The sequence below is a fragment of the Balaenoptera acutorostrata genome, chromosome 1, assembly GCF_949987535.1.
Source record: "Balaenoptera acutorostrata chromosome 1, mBalAcu1.1, whole genome shotgun sequence".
Classification (NCBI taxonomy): Eukaryota; Metazoa; Chordata; class Mammalia; order Artiodactyla; family Balaenopteridae; genus Balaenoptera; species Balaenoptera acutorostrata.
In genome coordinates, this window is record NC_080064.1 from 82,139,492 (window position 1) to 82,160,005 (window position 20,514).

Consider the following 20,514-nt stretch of genomic DNA (forward strand, 5'->3'; position numbering starts at 1 on the left):
ATGCTTTTTTTAAAAATTAGTTAATTAATTAAATTTTGGCTGCATTGGGCCTTCATTGCTGTGCGAGGGCTTTTCTCTCTAGTTGTGGTGAGTAGAGGCTACTCTTCACTGTGGTGCATGGGCTTCTCATTGGGGTGGCTTCTCTTGTGGAGCATGGGCTCTAGGCACACGGGCTTCAGTAGTTGTGGCACACAGGCTCAGTAGTTGTGGCTCGCAGGCTCTAGAACGCAGGCTCAGTAGTTGTGGCTCACAGGCTCTAGAGAGCAGGCTCAGTAGTTGTGGTGCATGGGCTTCGTTGCTCTGCAGCATGTGGGATTTTCCTGGACCAGGGCTTGAACCCGTGTCCCCTGCATTGGCAGGTGGATTCTTAACCACTGTGCCACCAGGTAAGTCCCAAATATGCTTTTATCTTTATTTCAAATGGAATTTCTTTTTTCCAAGATACTTTTGAAATGTTTATTGCTGCTATATAGGAAAGTTAATGACTAAAATCTACCACTTGACTGATTTCTCATTAATTTTTGAGTATCCTTACTTTTAATCACATTTCCTAGAACTAATTAAAAAGGTGTTTTCTAAACTTTAAAGTGAAAACCACAAAGAGAAAGAGCAACAGATACATACACTTAAAAAGAGAGACTTTTTTGACCTACCAAATTAGAAAAGAAAATGAGACTAAGAGTGAGAGCAAGAATGAAATACCTAATGTACACAAGGTATTAGTGAAATGGAAATGCTGCCAAGAACATATCCTGGAAATATTCTTTAGGAAATTTACTTAGTACATACTGAATGTCTTAAAAATACTAATACCCTATAATTCAGTAATTCCACTTTTTACAACTGACTATAGAAATAGAAGGTACCACAAAACTTTATATACAAAGATGTTAACATAAGCATTATTTTTTAATGATGAAAAACGAAACACAACCTAAATATGCCAAAATAGGGGAATCTCAGTTTCAAACAAACCACTCTTTTCTTTCCAGCTTACTCATTTTATGAAGTAACCCAAACTCAATAATCCTCCTTCTCGTTGGGATAATCCATGGATCCTACCAACTTTTCACTGTCCCTCACTGCCTGATATCCTCTCTTCCCAAACAAAGTTTAATTTCCAATCATTGCAGACTTTCCCTTGCTTTTATCCCCCCTTTCCCTTTTCTTTAGTAGTGAGCATACTTGCCTGGGAAACCACTACTCTGGGTCAACACACCGACAACTCTTGAGTCTGCACCTCAGCCAGTAAATATGACCAAAGAAAAATAAAACCGTAAAGTTTATTTTCAATTAACAATCACTAAATTCAGTTGGACTCTTAATGCATCCTAGCAATAACGTGTTTCCTTAGTCCATTCCTTCTCCCACCTTCTTAGATCACTATTTCATACTTTCTCCTCTTTCTTCAAACCAGCAACCCTCCACCCTACTGTCACTCTCAGATGATAATCCTGTTTTTGATTTCAGTGAAAAGATTGAAGCAATCACAATAGAACTTCACAACATCCTACAACCAACATCTTACCTACATTTTTGCCCATGTATTTTACATTCTCTCTTGTTCTTTTTTTTAAATAAATTTATTTATTTATTTATTTTTGGCTGCATTGGGTCTTCGTTGCTGCACGCAGGCTCTCTCTAGTTGCAGTGTGCTCATAAGATGTGGTTGTTTTGGTGTTGATTCTTTTTTTGAGCTGGGGCTACTCTTCATTGCAGTGCACAGGCTTCTCATTGCGGTGGCTTGTCTTGTTGTGGAGCATGGGCTCTAGGTGCGTGGGCTTCAGTAGTTGTGGCATGTGGGTTTCAGTAGTTGTGGCTCACTGGCTCTAGAGAGCAGGCTCAGTAGTTGTGGTGCATGGGCTTAGTTGCTCCATGGCATATGGGATCTTCCCAGACCAGGGCTCGAACCCGTGTTCCCTGCATTGGCAGGCGGATTCTTAACCACTGTGCCACCTGGGAAGTCCCCTTTCTTTAGCCTTTGACACAGTAAATGGCTCTCTCTTTCTGAAACACTCTTTTCTCTTGGCTTCTAGGACATCATATTTCCCTGGTGTTCTCCTACTTTGCTGATTAGTTCTTGGTCTTCCTAACTTTTAAATGTTGGCTTACTCTCAGGCTTAATTCTCATACTCTGCTGTTTAATCTACATCCATTCCCCAGGTAATCTCATCTACTCTCATGGCTTTTAATATGATCATATCAATAACTGTCAAATTTTTATTTCCAGCTTGTCCTCTCTTAACTCCAACTTTAAATACAGTTAAGTACCCTACATACGAACCTTCAAGTTGCAAACTTTCAAAGATTTGAACGTGTGTTCTTAAAACTGCACCTTGCCCTCCGTCTCCTATTGCTGACAATCCTTCAGCTCTACCATCTTCCACCTCCTCTCCCTCTTCCAGTCAGTAATTCGAAGCCAGCCCCTGTATGCTAGCTGTGGTACTGTACTACTGTACTTTTCAAGGTACAGTACTATAAGATTAAAAATGTTTATTTTTTTGTGTTTTTTTTAATGTATCATTTGTGTGAAAAGCATTATAAATCTATTACAGCACAGTACTATATAGCCGACTGTGTTAGTTGGGTACCTAGGCTAACTCTGTTGGACTTTACAAACAAACTGAACTTACAAACGCGCTCTCTGAACAGAACTCGTTCATACACAGGGGACTTACTGTATTTCGAGGAGCTACTTGAACAGCTCCTGGGTATCTCATACTTAATATAACCAAAACTGGGGCTCTTGGTATTCCTCCTGTAGACTTTCCCATTGCAGGTAGTGGGAACTGCATTTTTCTAACTGCTCAGGCCAAAGTCCTTGATTCCTGTCTCTCTGACACCTCCACAATCAGCTATACCTTTAAAACCTATTCAGAATCCAATCATTTCGTAACACTTCAGTCCAAGCGCCACCACCACCCCTTGCCTGCATTACTTCACCAGCTTTCTACTTAATATCCCTGCTTCTGCTCTTACCTCCTGCAATATACTCTCAACACAGCAGCCAGAAGATGCACTGAAAACTTAAGTCAGATCTTGTCCTTCTCTACTGAAAACCCCAGTGGCTCACCAGAGTAAAAGCTAAAGTCTTCACATGTTCAGCAACTCCCTACATTATCTGCAGTGTGCAACACCTTACCTCCTTTCACTTCCCTCATCTTCATGTCGTCCCATCACTACTCCTCATCAGCACGCTCCTGACCAGACCCTGCTCTCCTTATATATCCAGCTCCCTCACTTCTTTCAGGTCTTTATTCAAAGGTAACCTGGTCAACTTCTCTAAACTTTTAATCCGAACACTATCATTTTATTTTCCCTTCCCTAAGATATTTTTTTCCTCTGTTTAACACTTACCACAATCTAAAACACTGTACATTTTACTTATTGTCTGATTTCCATACTAGAGTGTAAGTATCACAAGGGCAGGAATTGGTCTGTCTCATAAACACATCTCAAGTGCCTAGAACAGTGTTTGGGCATGTAGCAGGCACTGTAAATATCTGTTAAATGAATGACTTCTTAAATAAATTATGCTATTATATCCCCATTGGGTTTTATTAAGTAGCTATTCATTTTTTTTTGCTATTCATTTTTTAATGAAAAGTTTGTAATGACACAAAAAATGTGCATCCAAATCCTTCCTACATCACAATACGTTAAAGTTTCTCTTGCAAAGTGGTAGTGTGTATACACTGAAGAACATGTATGGGTCTCAGACTAACCCAAATCAGTGTTCAAACCCTTGACTTCTACCACTTTTTGTCAGTATGATCACTAGCTTATTATTTGAGCTTTCTGAACCTTAGTTTCTTCATAGAAAGATAAACAACCCTTTCATAAGGTTATTGGAAGAATAAAAGGAGATAATGTATGTAAATTATCCTTCATATATTAAGTGTTGAATAAATGTGTCAGTACTAGTACTTTATATTGATTGTTCAATATAATTCCTGGATGACTTAGATAATACTTGTCGTGTTTTCTTTTTTATGTTAGGCCGTGAAAACACAGATTTTTTTTGTTTTGTTTTGTTTTTAAATTAATTAATTAATTTATTTTTGGCTGTGTTGGGTCTTCGTTTCTGTGCGAGGGCTTTCTCTAGTTGCGGCAAGCGGGGGCCACTCTTCATCGCGGTGCGCGGGCCTCTCACTATCGCAGCCTCTCTTGTTGCGGAGCACAGGCTCCAGACGTGCAGGCTCAGTAGTTGTGGCTCACGGGCCTAGTTGCTCCGCGGCATGTGGGATCTTCCCAGACCAGGGCTCGAACCCGTGTCCCCTGCATTGGCAGGCAGATTCTCAACCACTGTGCCACCAGGGAAGCCCCCACAGATGTTTTTATATTACGCTCTAGTTTTCAGCATATCTGGAATATTCCATAATTTTTGAAATAAGAAAAAATATCCAAATTCTGACTAAAAACCAGTCAGAATTTCTAACTCCTCTTCACAGGGCTTAAATCTCCATACCTCAAAACACAAATTTAAACATAAATTCATATGTCTATCTTAAATAGAGTAGGGGATAAAGGCTCTTCTTTTTTAAAGATCTGTGGTTTATCCCAACATAAGCTAGAATTTTAATATTTCTTACCTCTTCCCCCTCAGGTGGAACATCAAGAGATTGGAAGAAGATACTGACAAAGGTGTTTCTATTAACAAAAAATCTCGCACAGTAAAATGTAAGATCTACCATATGAAATCGTTATTATCAAAATCTTCCTGTAACACCTCAGAGAAGGAATGGAAAATACTTGAAAGTCACCATCTTGATCAGGGAGCTGACAGATATAATTCTTAGCGTAAAGGTCACTGACCCGAAGGTCAAACCTTAAACACATGTCACAGCATCAAAGGCTGATTTTTTACTTCTATATCAAAACATCACATAATTATGACCATACTATTTGTGTAAAGAACAGTGTAAGATTATCTCCCTGAAGGCTTTTGAGGAGAACCAAGGCAAGAAAGTACTAGCTTAACAGAAGTCCAACAGATAGTGAGTAGGTGATAGAAACGGAAATAAAACATCTATAAAAGGGAGACAGAGTTGATGAGGGAAGAGACTGTCTCCCAGGAGGCTTCTGAGCAGGATTATGGTAAGAAAGAGTAGTAATTTAACAGAACCCATTCCCTAGTAAAAAGGCATGTGGGGTGTGAGTAATGAAGTGTTATTTTATAGCAAGGCTAAATTAATACACGGCTAGGGAATTGTAAATAAGATGGTCATCGAATGTCTTGCCAGGTTGAAGTAAAAAATCAGACACATCCAAACATACAGTTTTTTTAAAAAAGTGGAGTCATTCAATAGATTTGTTTTGTTTTTGTTTTTGTTTTTTTTTTCAGGCAGTTGGGGGGAAAATAAAAGGTAAGGAATTTGATCAGCCAGTCACTGAGTTCCTTCACTAACTCATGCTTCTATTCATTATCTCCATCCTGAAATATCAGCATAAATGCCAATTCAATTTTCCTTAACACCCAGCTCACACAATGCCAAAGATCCTCAACAATTTCTGGCCTACAAGGATACAAACAAGAATTTTAAGGTACACGTGGGAATTTACATGTCCTTCAAATTGAAAATCTACCTGTTTCTCTGAACAGTAATTCAGAAATAATCTTTGGTTAGCAATGAGAAAATTTAATTAGTCAAAGCTTTCTGCATCTCTAAGGCAGCCATAATTAGTTCTAATGCAATGATCTACTCTATTTGGTCTCCTTTATACTATACTGCTGTTAGTCTCAGCATGTTACAGATTATCTTCTCTATAACTTTTTAAAACATGCTTAAATGAAATGATAATTATCTTCCCCAAAGAAGTATTTTCTCCTGATGACCCACCAATAAATCCAGAAAAAGGGAGAAGCTGCTTTCTTTCACACTAGAACAAAAACCACTTCAGTCACATTATTCTGGTTTCTGAAATGTCTGTTTTTAACTATAATCTAGTGGGATGGTAAATTTATCAATAAATAAATACAAACATCATTGCTAAATTTATGACAGGTAATAAATATATCAACATAACATCTATTGCCAAATAACTGACTTTAATGAATTTATGTTCAGTACTTTTAAAAGTCCTAAGATGCTTACTTTAATTTCAACTTGTTCTTCCATTTCTTTAGTTTTTATTGTAGTATATTCCTTTTCAAGCCTGAGAAAGAAAAAAAAAAAAAAAGTTAAAGGTATGCTTTCATTCCAAACTAGTTACGGAAATTAGAAAATTTAAAACCATATATTAACACAAAATACAATTTTGCTATGTTCCCCCAACTTATGACTTGAGATACTTGAAATCAGAAAAATCATCTCAATAGTTATACAGGTTATCATGAAAAAAAAAATTACTTCAAAAATAACAAATATAAGAACCACACAAAAGTAAACTTTAGAAAGTAAAATGCTATAAAGCACCAGAGAAATGAGTTTAGAGATTCTATTCAGCCCTTAACTTACAGAAGAAGCACAAACCCCTCCTTCTCAAATTAAAATACACTGATAAAGTTCAACTGGGTCTTAACTAAACTTGACTAGAAATTTCTAAGGGGAGAAAAGGAACAACTCTTCCTAACAAAAAAATTCCAGTTAATAAACGTAGAAAGAATGAGGCAAATATAAAAATCACCATTAGAACTCCACAATAAATAACTGCCATAGGCAAGAAAAATGAATGAATGTTAAAATTAGTGGGTAAAAGTTTAAGCACAGTCTCAAAGTATCTCTCCCCAAATATTTACTAATTACAAAGGAAAAAATAGTAAATTTATAGTACAGGATCTTAGCAGACAGCATCTGAGCCAAATGATGAAGGTTAACATCACCAGTAATGCCTATTGACATGACACACCCCCTGTTAAAATGTACTGAGAAAGGCACCTCACCTCTGTGGTATCTTACCAATAATGCATATCCTCAACCTAATCAAGAGAAATCATCAAACCCCAATTGAAGGACATTCTAAAAAATATTTGACCAGCTCGCATCAGAAGTGCCAAGGTCAGAAAAGACAAGAAAAGACTGAACAACTGTCACGGACTGTAGGAGAGTAAGAAATAACAAATGCAATGTACTATTTTTGCAACTCTACTATAAACACAAAATTATTCTTAAAAAATTATCGGCCATCCAAAAATTAGTTCTACCAAATTATTTTTATATCTTACTCTCAATCAAAAATGTTAATAACAAGTTAAACCCTCCAAATAATAACCAGGCCCCACATAACTTATAGCTTTCTTTAAAAATCAAGTTCTCCCTCAAAGGACAAGAATCTATTATTTACTATGTATAATTTCATTTATCTCACAGAACATTTTTTTACTGTGGTAAAATACACATAACAAACTTTACCATCTTAACTATTTTTAAATGTACAATTCAGTGGTATTAAATACATTTATAATGTTGTGCAGCCATCACCACCATCATGTCCACAGCTTTTTTCATCTTATAAAACTGAAACTCTGTACCTATGAAACAATAACACCCCATTTCCCCCTCTCACCAGGCCCTGGCTACAACCATTTTACATTCTGTCTATGTGAGTCTGACAACACTAAGTATCTCATATAAGTGGAATCATACAGTATTTGTCCTATTGTGACTGGCTTATTTCACTTAGCATAATGTCCCCATAGTTCACCCATATTATACCATACATTGAGCGTCTCTTTATGTGCTAATTGACCATTTATATCTCTTCTTTGGAGAAATGTCTATTCAAATTCATTGTCCATTTTTTAATCCAGCTGTTTAGTTTTTGGCTGTTGAGTTTTAAGAGTTCTGTATATATTCTAGATATTAATGTTTTATCAGATATGTGATTTGCAAACATTTTCTCCCATTCTGTGGGTTGCCTTTTTCTGTTGAGTGTCTTAGAATACACAAAAATTTTCTCAAAGTACAGTAAAATTTTATTTTTAAATTTTATGAGCCTCTAATGGATAGAACATTTCTGAATTTTTTATTTTTATTTTTTCTTCCAGTTTTATTGAGATATAACTGACATACAGCGTCATATAAGTTTAAGGTGTACAGCATAATGATTTGACTTATATACATCATGAATTATTACCACAATAAGTTTAGTGAACATCCATTACCGCATATAGATTTTAAAAATTTATTTATTTATTTATTTACTTCATTTATTTTTGGCTGTGTTGGGTCTTCCTTGCTGCCTGCGTACTTTCTCTAGTTGCAGCAAGCGGGGGCTACTCTTCGTTGAGGTGTGTGGGCTTCTCATTGTGTTGCCTTTTCTTGTTGCGAAGCACAGGCTCTAGGCACGCAGGCTTCCGTAGTTGTGGCTCGCAGGCTCTAGAGCGCAGGGTCAGTACTTGTGGCGCATGGGCTTCGTTGCTCTGCGGCATGTGGGAACTTCGCAGACCAGGGCTTGAACCCTTGTCCCCTGCATTGGCAGGCGGATTCTTAACCAGTGCGCCACCAGGGAAGCCCCAACCTGTTATATTTTTAAATTAAAGTTGTTCTGCTCTAGGGCTTAAAATAGAAAAAGAAATTTTTTTTCCTTGTGATGGGAACTCAGAATTTACTCTCTTAACAACCTTCATATATAATGTACAGCAGTGTTATCTATCTTTATCATGTTATACATTACACCCCCAGTATTTATTTATCTAAAAACTGGAAGTTTGTGCCTTTTGACTGCCTTTATCAATTCCCCCTCTCTTGGCCCCCATCTCTAGTAACAACAAATCGGATCTCTTTTTCTACGAGCTTATTTGTTTCTGAAATATAACTGACCTACAACACTATGTTAGTTCCTGGTACACAACATAGTGACTTGACATTCCTATACATTTCAAAAGGATCACCTAACAAAGCTATTATATAACTACTGACCACAGTCTCCACACTGTACATTTCACACTGAGGACTCATTTTGTAACTGAAAGTTTTTACCTCTTAATATCCAAATTTTAAATTTTTCATGAACTTTAGTTTGTCTATTTTTTCTTTTGTTGTCTGTGCCGTTGGTGTCATATGCAAGATATCATTGCCAAATCCAATGTCATGAAGCTTTTGCCCTATGTTTTCATCTAAGAGTTTTAGTTTTAGTTCTTATATTTAGATCTTTGATCCATTTTGACTTAAATTTTGCATATGGTGTTAGGTGAGGGTCCAACTTCATATTTTCGCATGTGGATATCCGGTTTTCTCTGTACCATTTGTTGAAAGACAGTCCTTTCCATATTGAATGGCCTCAGCATCCTTGACAAAAATCATTTGATCATGTATGTAAGGGCTTATTTCTGTCTTTATTCCAGTGCCAACCTGTTTTGATTACTGTAGCTTTGCAGTAAGTTTAGAAATCAGGATGTGTGAGTCCTCCAGCTTTGTTGATCTTGTTCAAGATTATTTTGGCTATTTGGGGTCCTTTAAGGTTCCATATGAATTTTAGAATGGGGTTTTCTATCTGCAAAAAAGATGTCATCAGTATTTTGATAAGGACTGCACTGAATCTGTAGATCTTTTTGGGTAGTATTGACATCTTAACAAGATTAAGTCTTCCAATCCTTGAACATGGGATGTGTTTCCATTTGTTTATATCTTTAATTTCTTGCAGGAATGTTTTGACGTTTTCACTGTACAAGTCTTTCGCCTCCTTGGTTAAGTTAATTCCTAAGTATTTCTTTTGATGCTACTGAAAAATAAAACTTCTTCACTGATCCATTGGTTGTTCAAGAGTGTGTTGTTTAATTTCAAAAAAATTGCTGTTTCCGGTTTTACTTCTGTTATTGATATCTAACTTCAACTTGTTACAGCTGGAGAAGATATTTTGTACATCTCTTAAAATCTACTGAGACTTAACAGTGTTGTTGTTATTGGGTAGAGTGTTCTGTGTATCTCTATTAGATATAGTTGGTTTATTGTGGTGAGTCCTCTATTTCCTTACTTATATTCTCTCTGGCTGTTCTATCCATTACTGAGAGTGGGATATTGAAGTCTCCAACTACTACTGTAGAACTGTCCATTTCTCACTTCAATTCTGTCCATTTTTGCTTCACATATTTTGATAGTCTGTCATCGGCGTATAAATGTTTATAATTGTTACATCTATTGCTATATTGAACCTTTCATTAATATATATTACCTGTCTTTGTCTCTTGGAAACTTTTAAAATTAAAGTCTGTTTTGTCTGATATTACTATAGCTACCTCTGTTCTCTTTTGTTTACTATTTGCATGGAATATCTTTTCCCAACCTTTTGCTTTCAATCTATTTGCATCTTTGGATCTAAAATGAGTCACCTGTAGATAACATATAGTTGGATCATGTGGTTTTCCCCATTCTGCCAATCTATGTCTTTTGGAGAGTTTAATTCATTTACTTTTAAAGTAAGTACTGATAAGGAAGGACTTACTGTCATTTTGCTATTTGTTTTCTATATGCCTTGTAGCTTTTTTTGTCCCTCATTTCCTGCATTATTGTTGTCTTTAGTGTTTAGTCGGTTTTTTTGTAGTGAAATGCTTAAATTCCTTTCTAATTTCCTATTGTGTATATTCCATTGTTATTTTCTTTGGGGTTCCATGGAGATTATATTAACATTCTAAAGTTATAATACTCTAATTTGAATTTATAGCAGCTTAACTTCAATAATATACAAAAACTCTGCTCTTTTATAGCTTCTTTCCCACCGCTTTTGGTTACTGGTCACAAAAACATGTATTTATACATTGTGTGCCCCAAAACACAAACTAATGATTCTTTTAAATCTATTAGTCTCCTAAATAATGCAGAAAACAAGACTTGGAGATACAAACAAAAATTACAATACTAGTAGCTTTTAGACTAATAATTGCTTTTTAAAAAAATGTATTAATTTATTAAATCATGTAGAAAACAAAAAGTGGAGTTACAATCCACTGTTATGATAATAATAGCTTTCATAATTGCCCATGTGTTTGCCTTAATTAAGACCTTCATTTTGTAATATGACTTTGAGTTACTGTTTCGTGAGTGTCCTTTCATTTCATCCTGCAGGAATGAGTATTTCCTGAAGGGCAGATCTAGTGATAACGAGCTTAGCCTTCATTCACCTCGGAATGTCTCGATTTTTCCCTCACTTTTGAAAGACAGTTTTGCCAGATACAGGATTCCTGTCTGTTTTTCCTTTTAGCACTTTGGATATGAAGGCCCACTTGTCTTCTGGCCTCCAAAGTGTCTGATAAGAAGTATGTTTATAATCTTATTGAGAATCCCTTGTACATAATGACTGGCTTCTCTTTTGCTGCCTTCAAGATTTGCTCTCTCTTTGCCTTTTGCAAGTCTGGTTATAATGTGTCTTGGTGTGGGGTCTTTTTCACATCGCTTTACTTGGAGTTCAATGAGCTTCTTAAATGTTTATATTCATGTCTTTCAACAAATTTGTTAAGTTTTCAGTCATTATTTCTTCAAACATTCTCTCCCTCCACCCCACCTTCTCAGATTCCCACAGTGTGTATGTTGGTCCACTTGATGGTATCCCGCAGGTCCCTCAGGCTCTGTTCACTTTTCTTGGGTCTTTTTTGTTGTTGCTGTTCCTCAAACTCAGTTATTTCCAGTATCCTATCTTCAGGTTCACTTATTCTTCTACCTGCTCAAATCTGCCTTTCAATCACTCTAGTGAACTTTTCATTTCAGTTATTGTACTTTTCAGATCCAGAATTTCTTTTTGGTTTGTTTTTAGATTTTCTATCCCTTTACTGATATTTCCATTGTGTTCATACCTCTTTTTTACTTTTCCCACATCTTCCTTTATTTCTTTGAGCATCTTTTAAAGTCTCTACCAAATCTGCCATGAAGTCTCCTTCAGATACAGTTTATTTTTTTCCTTTGAATGGGTCATATTTTCCTGTTTCTTTACATGCCTTGATTTTTTTGTTGTTGAAAACTAGACATTTGAATCTAGTAATGTGGTAACTCTGAAAATCAGATTCTCCCCCTCCCCAGGATTTGCTGGGGGATTTTTTGTTATTGTTTTTGTCTTTTTGATTGTTATAGGCTGTCTCTGTGTTGATGACCAACCTGAGCTGTAAACTTATGGTATCCGCAGGTCTTTTCTGAGCCTCTCCCTTGGGCATGCACAGTAACGTTTTAATTTTCTCCATATATGCAGTTGTTTTTGAACGTGCTAGTCTTTTGTGTCTGGCTCCCAAAAGGGGAAAAAGAAAAAAATGAAGGGGAGAAAAGGGCACAAGCCCTTTAAATCTCTTGGCAGTCTCTTCAGCCAGAGGAAGAGGTGCAACAACAGTGGAGAGAGGTGCAACATCAATGGGGAGATGTGCAACAACAACTTCTTTGCACCTGTCCGATCATAAACAGTGATCAGGAATCAGAGCACAGATCCCCAATATGTGGAGGACACGGTCTTTTTTGCTCACCCTGACTCCCACAAGCTGCATGCAGGCTGTTCCAGGAATACAAGCACAGCTGCCTGTCAGTGGCTAAGGGGCAGAGAATGGGTAATGTGCTAAGACCTGAACTGATCAAATTAACTGCAATTTACCATGCCTACCCCTAGAAGTTACAAGTCTTCAATAGACTTCAGAGTTCCAAAATAGTTAACATCAGACAGATTCTGGCAGTGCCAACTATTGTCTAGGTGGCAGACAGATTCCTGGTGCTTCCTACTCCGCCATCTTTTCACAATCTTCTGTCCACAGTGACTATGCAATATGCCAATTTTGAGACTTAGAAAGAAGGAGAAACTTGCCTAAGGTCACACCCTTAACTGCTACACTGCTATGTCTCTTACTTTGGTATGTCTAAAAGAATACAGGATATCCAAAAAATTTTGATTCTAAAAAGGTGCGAAACATTTTGAACAATGGCTGCACTGTTGAAATAACTTTACAGCCTTCACAAATGACTACTGTGAAGTAGATATTTTGTAATGTATTGTGATAAATGTCATCATTACTCATTCACAAACCTACAAAAAACACTACGAGTTATCATTTAATCCTTGTTTCCCAATTCAGTCACCAAGCATGTTCAATTCAACCACCTTAACACTGCTCTAAAATTCAATATTACTTTTTCATCTGCACTGATCATTTTTTAAAATAAACTTTATTTTTTAGAACGGTTTTAGATTTACAAAATAATTAGAAGCGTACAGAGTTTCTATAGACCCCATCCCCAGTTTCTCCTAGGTTTACATCTTACAGTAGTATAGTACATTTATGACAATTAATGAACCAATATTAATACATTATTAACAACTAAAGTCCATACTTTACTCAGGTTTCCAAAATTTTTGGCTAATGTCCTTTTTCTACTCTAGGATCCCATCCAGGATACCACACTACATTTAGCTGTCACGTCTTCTTAAAGTCCCATGGTTAGGACAGTTTCTCAGACTTTCCATGTTTTTGATGACCCTGACAGTTTGAGGAGTACTGGTCATCAGGTATTCTGTAGTATGTCCCTCAACTGGGATTTGTCTCATGCTTTGCTCATGATTATACTGGTATTATGGGTTTTGGGGGAGGAAGACCACAGAGGTAAGTCCCATTTTCATCACATCACATCAAAGGTATAAACTATCAACAGGATACCACTGTTGATGTTGACCTTGATCACCTGGCTGAGGTGTGATCAGGTTTCTGCAAACCTACTTCCAAGTAGCTGCAAAGCTCCCTCATTCTCCCTTCACTGGTAGTATTTTTAGGCCTTTGTTATGGCTTATCTAAATTACTAGAGGAATCTTTTAATTGTTCTTGCTACTTGTCAGTTTCTTAACTCAATCTTTTCTAAACACTATTACCAGAGTGGTATTTTTGGGGGACTTCCCTGGTGGCACAGTAGTTAAGAATTGGCCTGTCAATGCAGGCAACATGGGTTCGAGCCCTGGTCCAGGAAGATCCCACATGCCATGGAGCAACTAAGCCCATGTGCCACAACTACTGAGCCTGTGCTCTAGAGCTTGCGAGCCACAACTACTGAGCCCACGTGCTACAACTACTGAAGCCTGTGCACCTAGAGCCTGTGCTCTACAAGAGAAGCCACCGCAATGAGAAGCCCACACACCGCAACAAAGAGTAGCCCCCACTTGCCTCAACTAGAGAAAGCCCGCACACAGCAACGAAGACCCAACGCAGCCAAAATAAATAAATAAATACATAACATTTATTTATTTATTTTAAAGAATAATAATTTTAAAAAATAAAAATAAAAATGTTGATTTGGATCATGTCATTCCCAGAGTTAAAATGATTAGGTGGCTAGGGCTTCCCTGGTGGCGCAGTGGTTGAGAATCTGCCTTCCAATGCAGGGGATACGGGTTCGAGCCCTGGTCCGGGAAGATCCCACATGCCACGGAGCAACTAGGCCCGTGAGCCACAACTACTGAGCCTGCGCGTCTGGAGCCTGTGCCCCGCAACGAGAGAGGCCGCGACAGTGAAAGGCCCGTGCACCACGATGAAGAGTGGCCCCCGCTTGCCGCAACTAGAGAAAGCCCTCACACAGAAACAAAGACCCAACACAGCCAAAAATAAATAAATAAATAAATAAATAAAATAAAACAAAAAAAATACTATACTCTTAAAAAAAAACTATATTAAAAAAAAATGATTAGGTGGCTATCCATTACCTTCAGACTACATTTCAAAGGCTTACCAAAAGTAATCAAGGCTCTTTGGAGAAATGCCTTTTTCCTGTGTAGAAGGAAGTAAGGTACAAGATGAATCTGGAATATTTTGTTGCCCTAAAAGTAAGGGAATTCTCAAAGAATCATGGGAACTTGTCAAAAAGACACGGCAGCCAGCTTGAAGGAGTTCCCAGTGGACAAAGCAGGGACAACTTGAGAGTAATGGACTATAATTCACCAAATAAAATAAGACACAATGGACTTCCCTGGTGGTGCAGTGGTTAAGAATCCGCCTGCCAATGCAGGGAACATGGGTTCCATCCCTGGCCCGGGAGGATCCCACATGCTGGGGAGAAACTACCAAGCCCGTGCACCACAACTACTGAGCCTGCACTCTAGAGCCCGCGAGCCACAACTACTGAGCCCGTGTGCCACAACTACTGAAGCCCATGCGCCTAGAGCCCGTGCTCTGCAACAAGAGAAGCCACAACAATGAGAGGCCCACGCACCGCAACAAAGAGTAGCCCCTGCTTGCCTCAACTGGAGAAAGCCCATGTGCAGCAACAAAGACCCAACACAGCCAAAAAATGAAAACAAACAAATTAATTAAAAACAAACAAACACAGGGCTTCTCAAAAACCAGTCTGAAAACCACCTAGTAGTTCTTAAAAAAAAAAAAAAAGACTCAGTGGATTCGCACAGATATAAATAAATAAATAAATAAATAAGCAAGCAAGCAAGCAAAGAGATAACTAAAAAGAGAAAGAAGGGAAACCTCTTCCTTACACTAGAATGCCAATTAATAAGGAAGGAATGAGGGAGTTGAGACAATCATAAACAGAGCCAAATATGGGGAGGGAAAGTTAGGTAAGGAACAGGATATTATATAATCTCAAAGTACCTTGACACAAATTACTGACTCATAAAAGAAAAAATAATAACTTTATAGTAGTGAAATCTGGCAGACATCACCTTAACCAAGTGATCAAAGCTAACATCATCTTCCTTAAGAAACTGAAAGTAGAGCTACTGTATGATCCTGCAATCCCACTCCTGGGCATATATCTGGAGAAAAACATAAGCTGAAAAGATACATGCACTCCAATGTTCATAGCAGCACTATTTACAATACAAGACATGGAAGAAACCTAAGTGTCCATTAACAGATAAATGGATAAAGAAGATGTGGTACATACACACTATGGACTATTACTCAGCCTTAAAAAAGAATGGAATAATGCCATTTGAAGCAACATGGATGGACCTAAAGATTACCATACTAAGTGAATTGAAGTAAGCCAGAGAAAGCTAAGTAGCATATGATATTGCTTATATGTGCAATATAAAAAAATGATACAAATGAACTTATTTATACAACAGAAATAGACTCACAGACATAGAAAACAAACTTATGGCTACCAAAGCGGGGAGGATAAATTAGGAGTTTGGGATTAAAATATACACATTACTATACATAAAATAGATAACCAACATGGACCTACTGTATAGCACAGGGAACTATACTAAATATCTTGTAATAACCTATAATGGAAGAGAATGTAAAAAAAGAATATATATATATACATATATATGTGTCTGTGTGTGTGTATATATATATATCTGAATCACTTTGCTGTACACCTGAAACTAACACAACATTGTAAATCAACTATATTTCAATAAAAAATTAAAAATAAATAAATAATTGATTTTTTCTGAAAAAGGTAACATCATCAATATTGAGACAAGCCAAAATTGACGAGAAGACACAATATTATTGGTATACCTGCCAAAAATGTGCAACCTGAATCTAATAATGAGGAAATGTTAGATAAACCGAAATTGTGGGATCTTCTACAAAATAACTGGCCTGTACTCTTCAAATATATCAAGGTCGAGAAACACAAAGCATTGAGAGAGCATTTCAGATTAAAGGAGATTGAACTGACACTATTTACAATACAAACATGGAAGACTTAATGCAATACATGGGACTTCCCTGGTGGCGCAGTGGATAAGAATCTGCCTGCCAATGCAGGGAACATGGGTTCGAGCCCTGGTCTGGGAAGATCCCACATGCCGCGGAGCAACTAAGCCCGTGCACCACAACTACTGAGCCTGCATGCCGCAACGACTGAAGCCCACACGCCTAGAGCCCGTGCTCCGCAACACGAGAAGCCACCGCAAGGAGAAGTCTGTGCACCACAACGAAGAGTAGTCCCCGCTCGCCGCAACTAGAGAAAGCCCGCATGCAGCAATGAAGACCCAACACAGCCAAAAATAAATAAAATTAAACCTTTAAATAAATAAATAAGTAAACAAATTGCAATATACGATCCTGGAGGGTCTGGAGTGGATACAGGACCCAGGGGGTAAGGGATTAAGTGTGGGGAGTGGGTAGAAGTTGGGGATGGGAGGAGGAGATTGTTGTAAGGAATATTATTGGGACAAGTGATAAAATTTGAACTTCTATTATGGATTAGAATACTATTGTATCTATGATAATTTCCTGATTTTGATTAACTGCTGACTTCAGCTTTAAAAAAAAAAAAAGCTCTGTTCTTAGGAAGTACATATTCAAGTATTTAAGGATAAAGGGCACAATATCTCAACTTACTCTAAAATGGGTCCTCCCAAAAATAATGGGTATGGATTTTACTTACACACACACACATATTATTTTATTTATATATATGCATGTGTGGGGGGGGGGGGAGGAAAATAAAACAAATGGGGCAAAATGTAAACAATTGTTGAATTTGGATAAGTGGCATAAGGGAGTTCCTTGTAGTATATTTGTAACTTTTTAAAAAAGTTTAAAAGGATACCAAAATAAAAATTACAACAAAAGAAGCCAAAGGCTAAGACTGATTGCTTGCAACATTCATATCTTAAAGAAACCTCTAAACCACACGTGAGTGATTAGTGAGCAGTTGAAACACAGCTAATAGAACTGATTTAATGAATCTTTAATTCTATTTAAATAGCCACATACAGGTAGTGGCTACCATACAGGATAGCACAGCTTTAAATACCCCTAGGTTCCCGCCACATTTCAAACTTCACTGCCTACTACACTCCCATTTGCCTATGGTACAGTCACACTGGCTTTTTACTGTTCTTAAACATATCAATCATTCTTATTTCATTCATTACATTTACTGCTCTCTCAGCACGAAATATACTTGCCCAGATAACCACATGGCTTCCTCTCTCACTTCCTTCAGGTGTCTGCTCAAATGGTGCTTTATCAGTCTGTGTGCCCTGAGTTCTCTATCTAAAAAAGCACCCCATCACTTCCATGTCCTTCATCCTCCTTTACTTTTCCTTCATGGCACTGCCACTGATGGACATGATACTGTATATTTGTTCAGAAGCTGCTCCATTTGACTTTTCTCTCTTTGCTCTCTCAGGGCACACTCCTTCTGGGGCAAGTCATTCTGAAATTGTACCTTTTGTTTGGAACTCCAGAGGTTTTTATATCTCAAAGTCAGTCGTCTGCACTTCTGTAAGTTCCACAAAGGAGGAACTCCCTCTCTGTAGTCATCATTTAACCCCAGCAATTGGAAACGTAAGTTCTTCAAAAGTATACTCTGGTGCCCTCTCCTTCAGAAAACAACCTGAATCTTCATCTTCTGCCATCCTCCTATCCAACCATGTCAGTGGTCTTCAACTTTTTTTTCTCATGTACCTGCTAAAAGAATGTTGCCCCTTATATACTTTAAAGAAGTCTAAAAATTTTTTGTTACTTAAGTGCCTACAGTTGCAAAGGATATGATTTATATATGCTTAAATTTTTTCACTAAAACTTTAAATGAGATTTATTCAATTTATGGATGTCTACTCTATAACCTAAGCAGCAAAGGCAGTCACTGTTACTAACCAATGAGTCAAATTATATTTACTTTCTCTATCACTAAAGTTCATGTTCTTTTTCAACTCAAATAAGTATATGTTAATACATAACCCCATAACCACCATTCTATTTTTCAATTCTAAATATAAGCAAGATAAGGCAGCCTTGCCAAGCATTTGTCAGCTGGATGAAATAAGAAGCTGCTCTATTTGATTTTTCGTGCTTTGTTCTCTAAGGGCACACTCCTTCTGTAGCAAGGCATTCTGAAATTGTCCCTTTTGTTTGGTACCCCAGAGATTTTTATATCCCAAAGTAATGTACCACAGTAAGAACTGGTGTGTGACAGGATTGCCTTACTTTTATAAAGTGGTAGAAGGCAGACTGTAAAAGGGGAGCTAGAAAGGAGAACAAAGATACTGTAATGAAGAAGAACAAACCTGACTCCAAATTGGACCTATTCCTTTAGCTCTAACCTTTGAGTTCTGTTGCCTGTTCTTAGTTATGCTGGTTCTGCACCTTTGTAAAAGGATGTTGCCTATAGCCTAAAATATACATGAGAGCCCATTCTCAAGGCTCTGCCTCCCAGGCTTGATCTTTAAAAGTATCAATATAACACTTTTCCATTCATATAGAGATAAAAAGTTGCAGAACAGAGAACAACATTTGTCTTGTTGAGGGCTGACAGGAACATTGTGACTAGACTCAGGTGGACAGCTGCAAGAACAAAGGATTCTGGCACCAAGAAGTCTGCAACAACCAGCTACACACTCTCTCCTTTTAGTATTAAAGAGACCTAAATCCTAACTCAGGTAAAACGGTTCACTGGGACACCAGTCCACCATCTTCCTGGTCTTCTGGCTTTCCAAATAAAGTCACTATTCCTTGCCCCAACACCATGTCTCTCGATTTATTGGCCTGTCGTGTGGCGAGTACTACAAGCTTGAACTCAGTAAAAATACCTCTACCATAGGAATATTATCAGGGCAGATAAAAGTTAGGAAAGAATATAAATGGAAACTGAAAATCTAGTTACCATGCTCTGAACATTTTCCTGGGCCCCAACAGACTAGACTGTGTATGCAGTTTAAAGACACATAGGCTAGGCATCTCTTACATGTTATATTAATAACATGTTATATTGACATCTACCAGACTGTAAATGTAATAGCCTATTTACTTCTGTTCTGCCACCATCCTACCCTACCCACAGGAAGTTTGAACCTTCTTCAGAGCCAGGTCCAAGTCTAAGTTCATTACATTTTGAGAGTGATAGTAGAAATGGAGTAGAAATGGATGGCACTCATCTTTTAATACTGATAAAGTATTATTCTCCAGAATATGCATAAACAACTATTAACCACTAAGAAGTAGTCAATGCAGTAAGAAGTAGATACTGCAATAGAAAAGGAAGGGAAGTACCAACAAAAGAAAAAAAAAGGAAGGGAAAGAAAACAGAAGCATATTTGTTACGGTGATCTATAATCAGTGATCTTTGATGTTACTATTGTAAAAAAGATTACAACTCGCTGAAGGTTCAAATGATGATTAGCAATTTTTAGCAATAAAGTTTTTTTCTAATAAATTTATTTATTCATTTATTGATTTATTTATTTTTGGCTGCATTGGGTCTTCTTTGCTGCACACGGGCTTTCTCTAGTTGCGGCAAGCAGGGGCTACTCTTCGTGGCAGTGCGTGGGCTTTTCATTGCGGTGGCTTCTCTTGTTGCAGAGCACAGGCTCTAGGCACGCAGGCTTCGGTAGGTGTAGCACACGGGCTCAGTAGTTGTGGCGCACAGGCTTAGTTGCTCCCCGTGGCATGTGGGATCTTCCCAGACTAGGGATCAAACCCGTGTGCCCTGCATTGGCAGGCAGATTCTTAACCACTGCGCCACCAGGGAAGTCCAAATAAAGTATTTTTAAATTAAGGTCAACAGGCAGAAATTGAGATGGCTCCTAAGATTTTATCAATTATAGAACAGAACAGCTTTTCGGTCGGTAATGTCTCAAAATGATGGTGTGATGTGATTGGTTATTAGAAATTTCACAGGTAATTTATTAACAATAATA

The 20,514-nt window shown here is 37.6% G+C and overlaps 1 protein-coding gene across 8 annotated transcripts in view; it reads right to left on the reverse strand.

The window, feature by feature from the left end:
• Window positions 1–20,514, reverse strand: part of EVI5 (ecotropic viral integration site 5) — a 231,103-nt gene that overhangs the window by 115,223 nt on the left and 95,366 nt on the right. For all 8 annotated transcript variants that reach the window (XM_007169596.2, XM_057554966.1, XM_007169594.3 and 5 more), the window contains one exon: window positions 6,096–6,156. In XM_007169596.2, coding sequence (XP_007169658.1) covers window positions 6,096–6,156 — 61 coding nt within the window. The remainder of the gene's footprint in view (window positions 1–6,095; window positions 6,157–20,514) is intronic.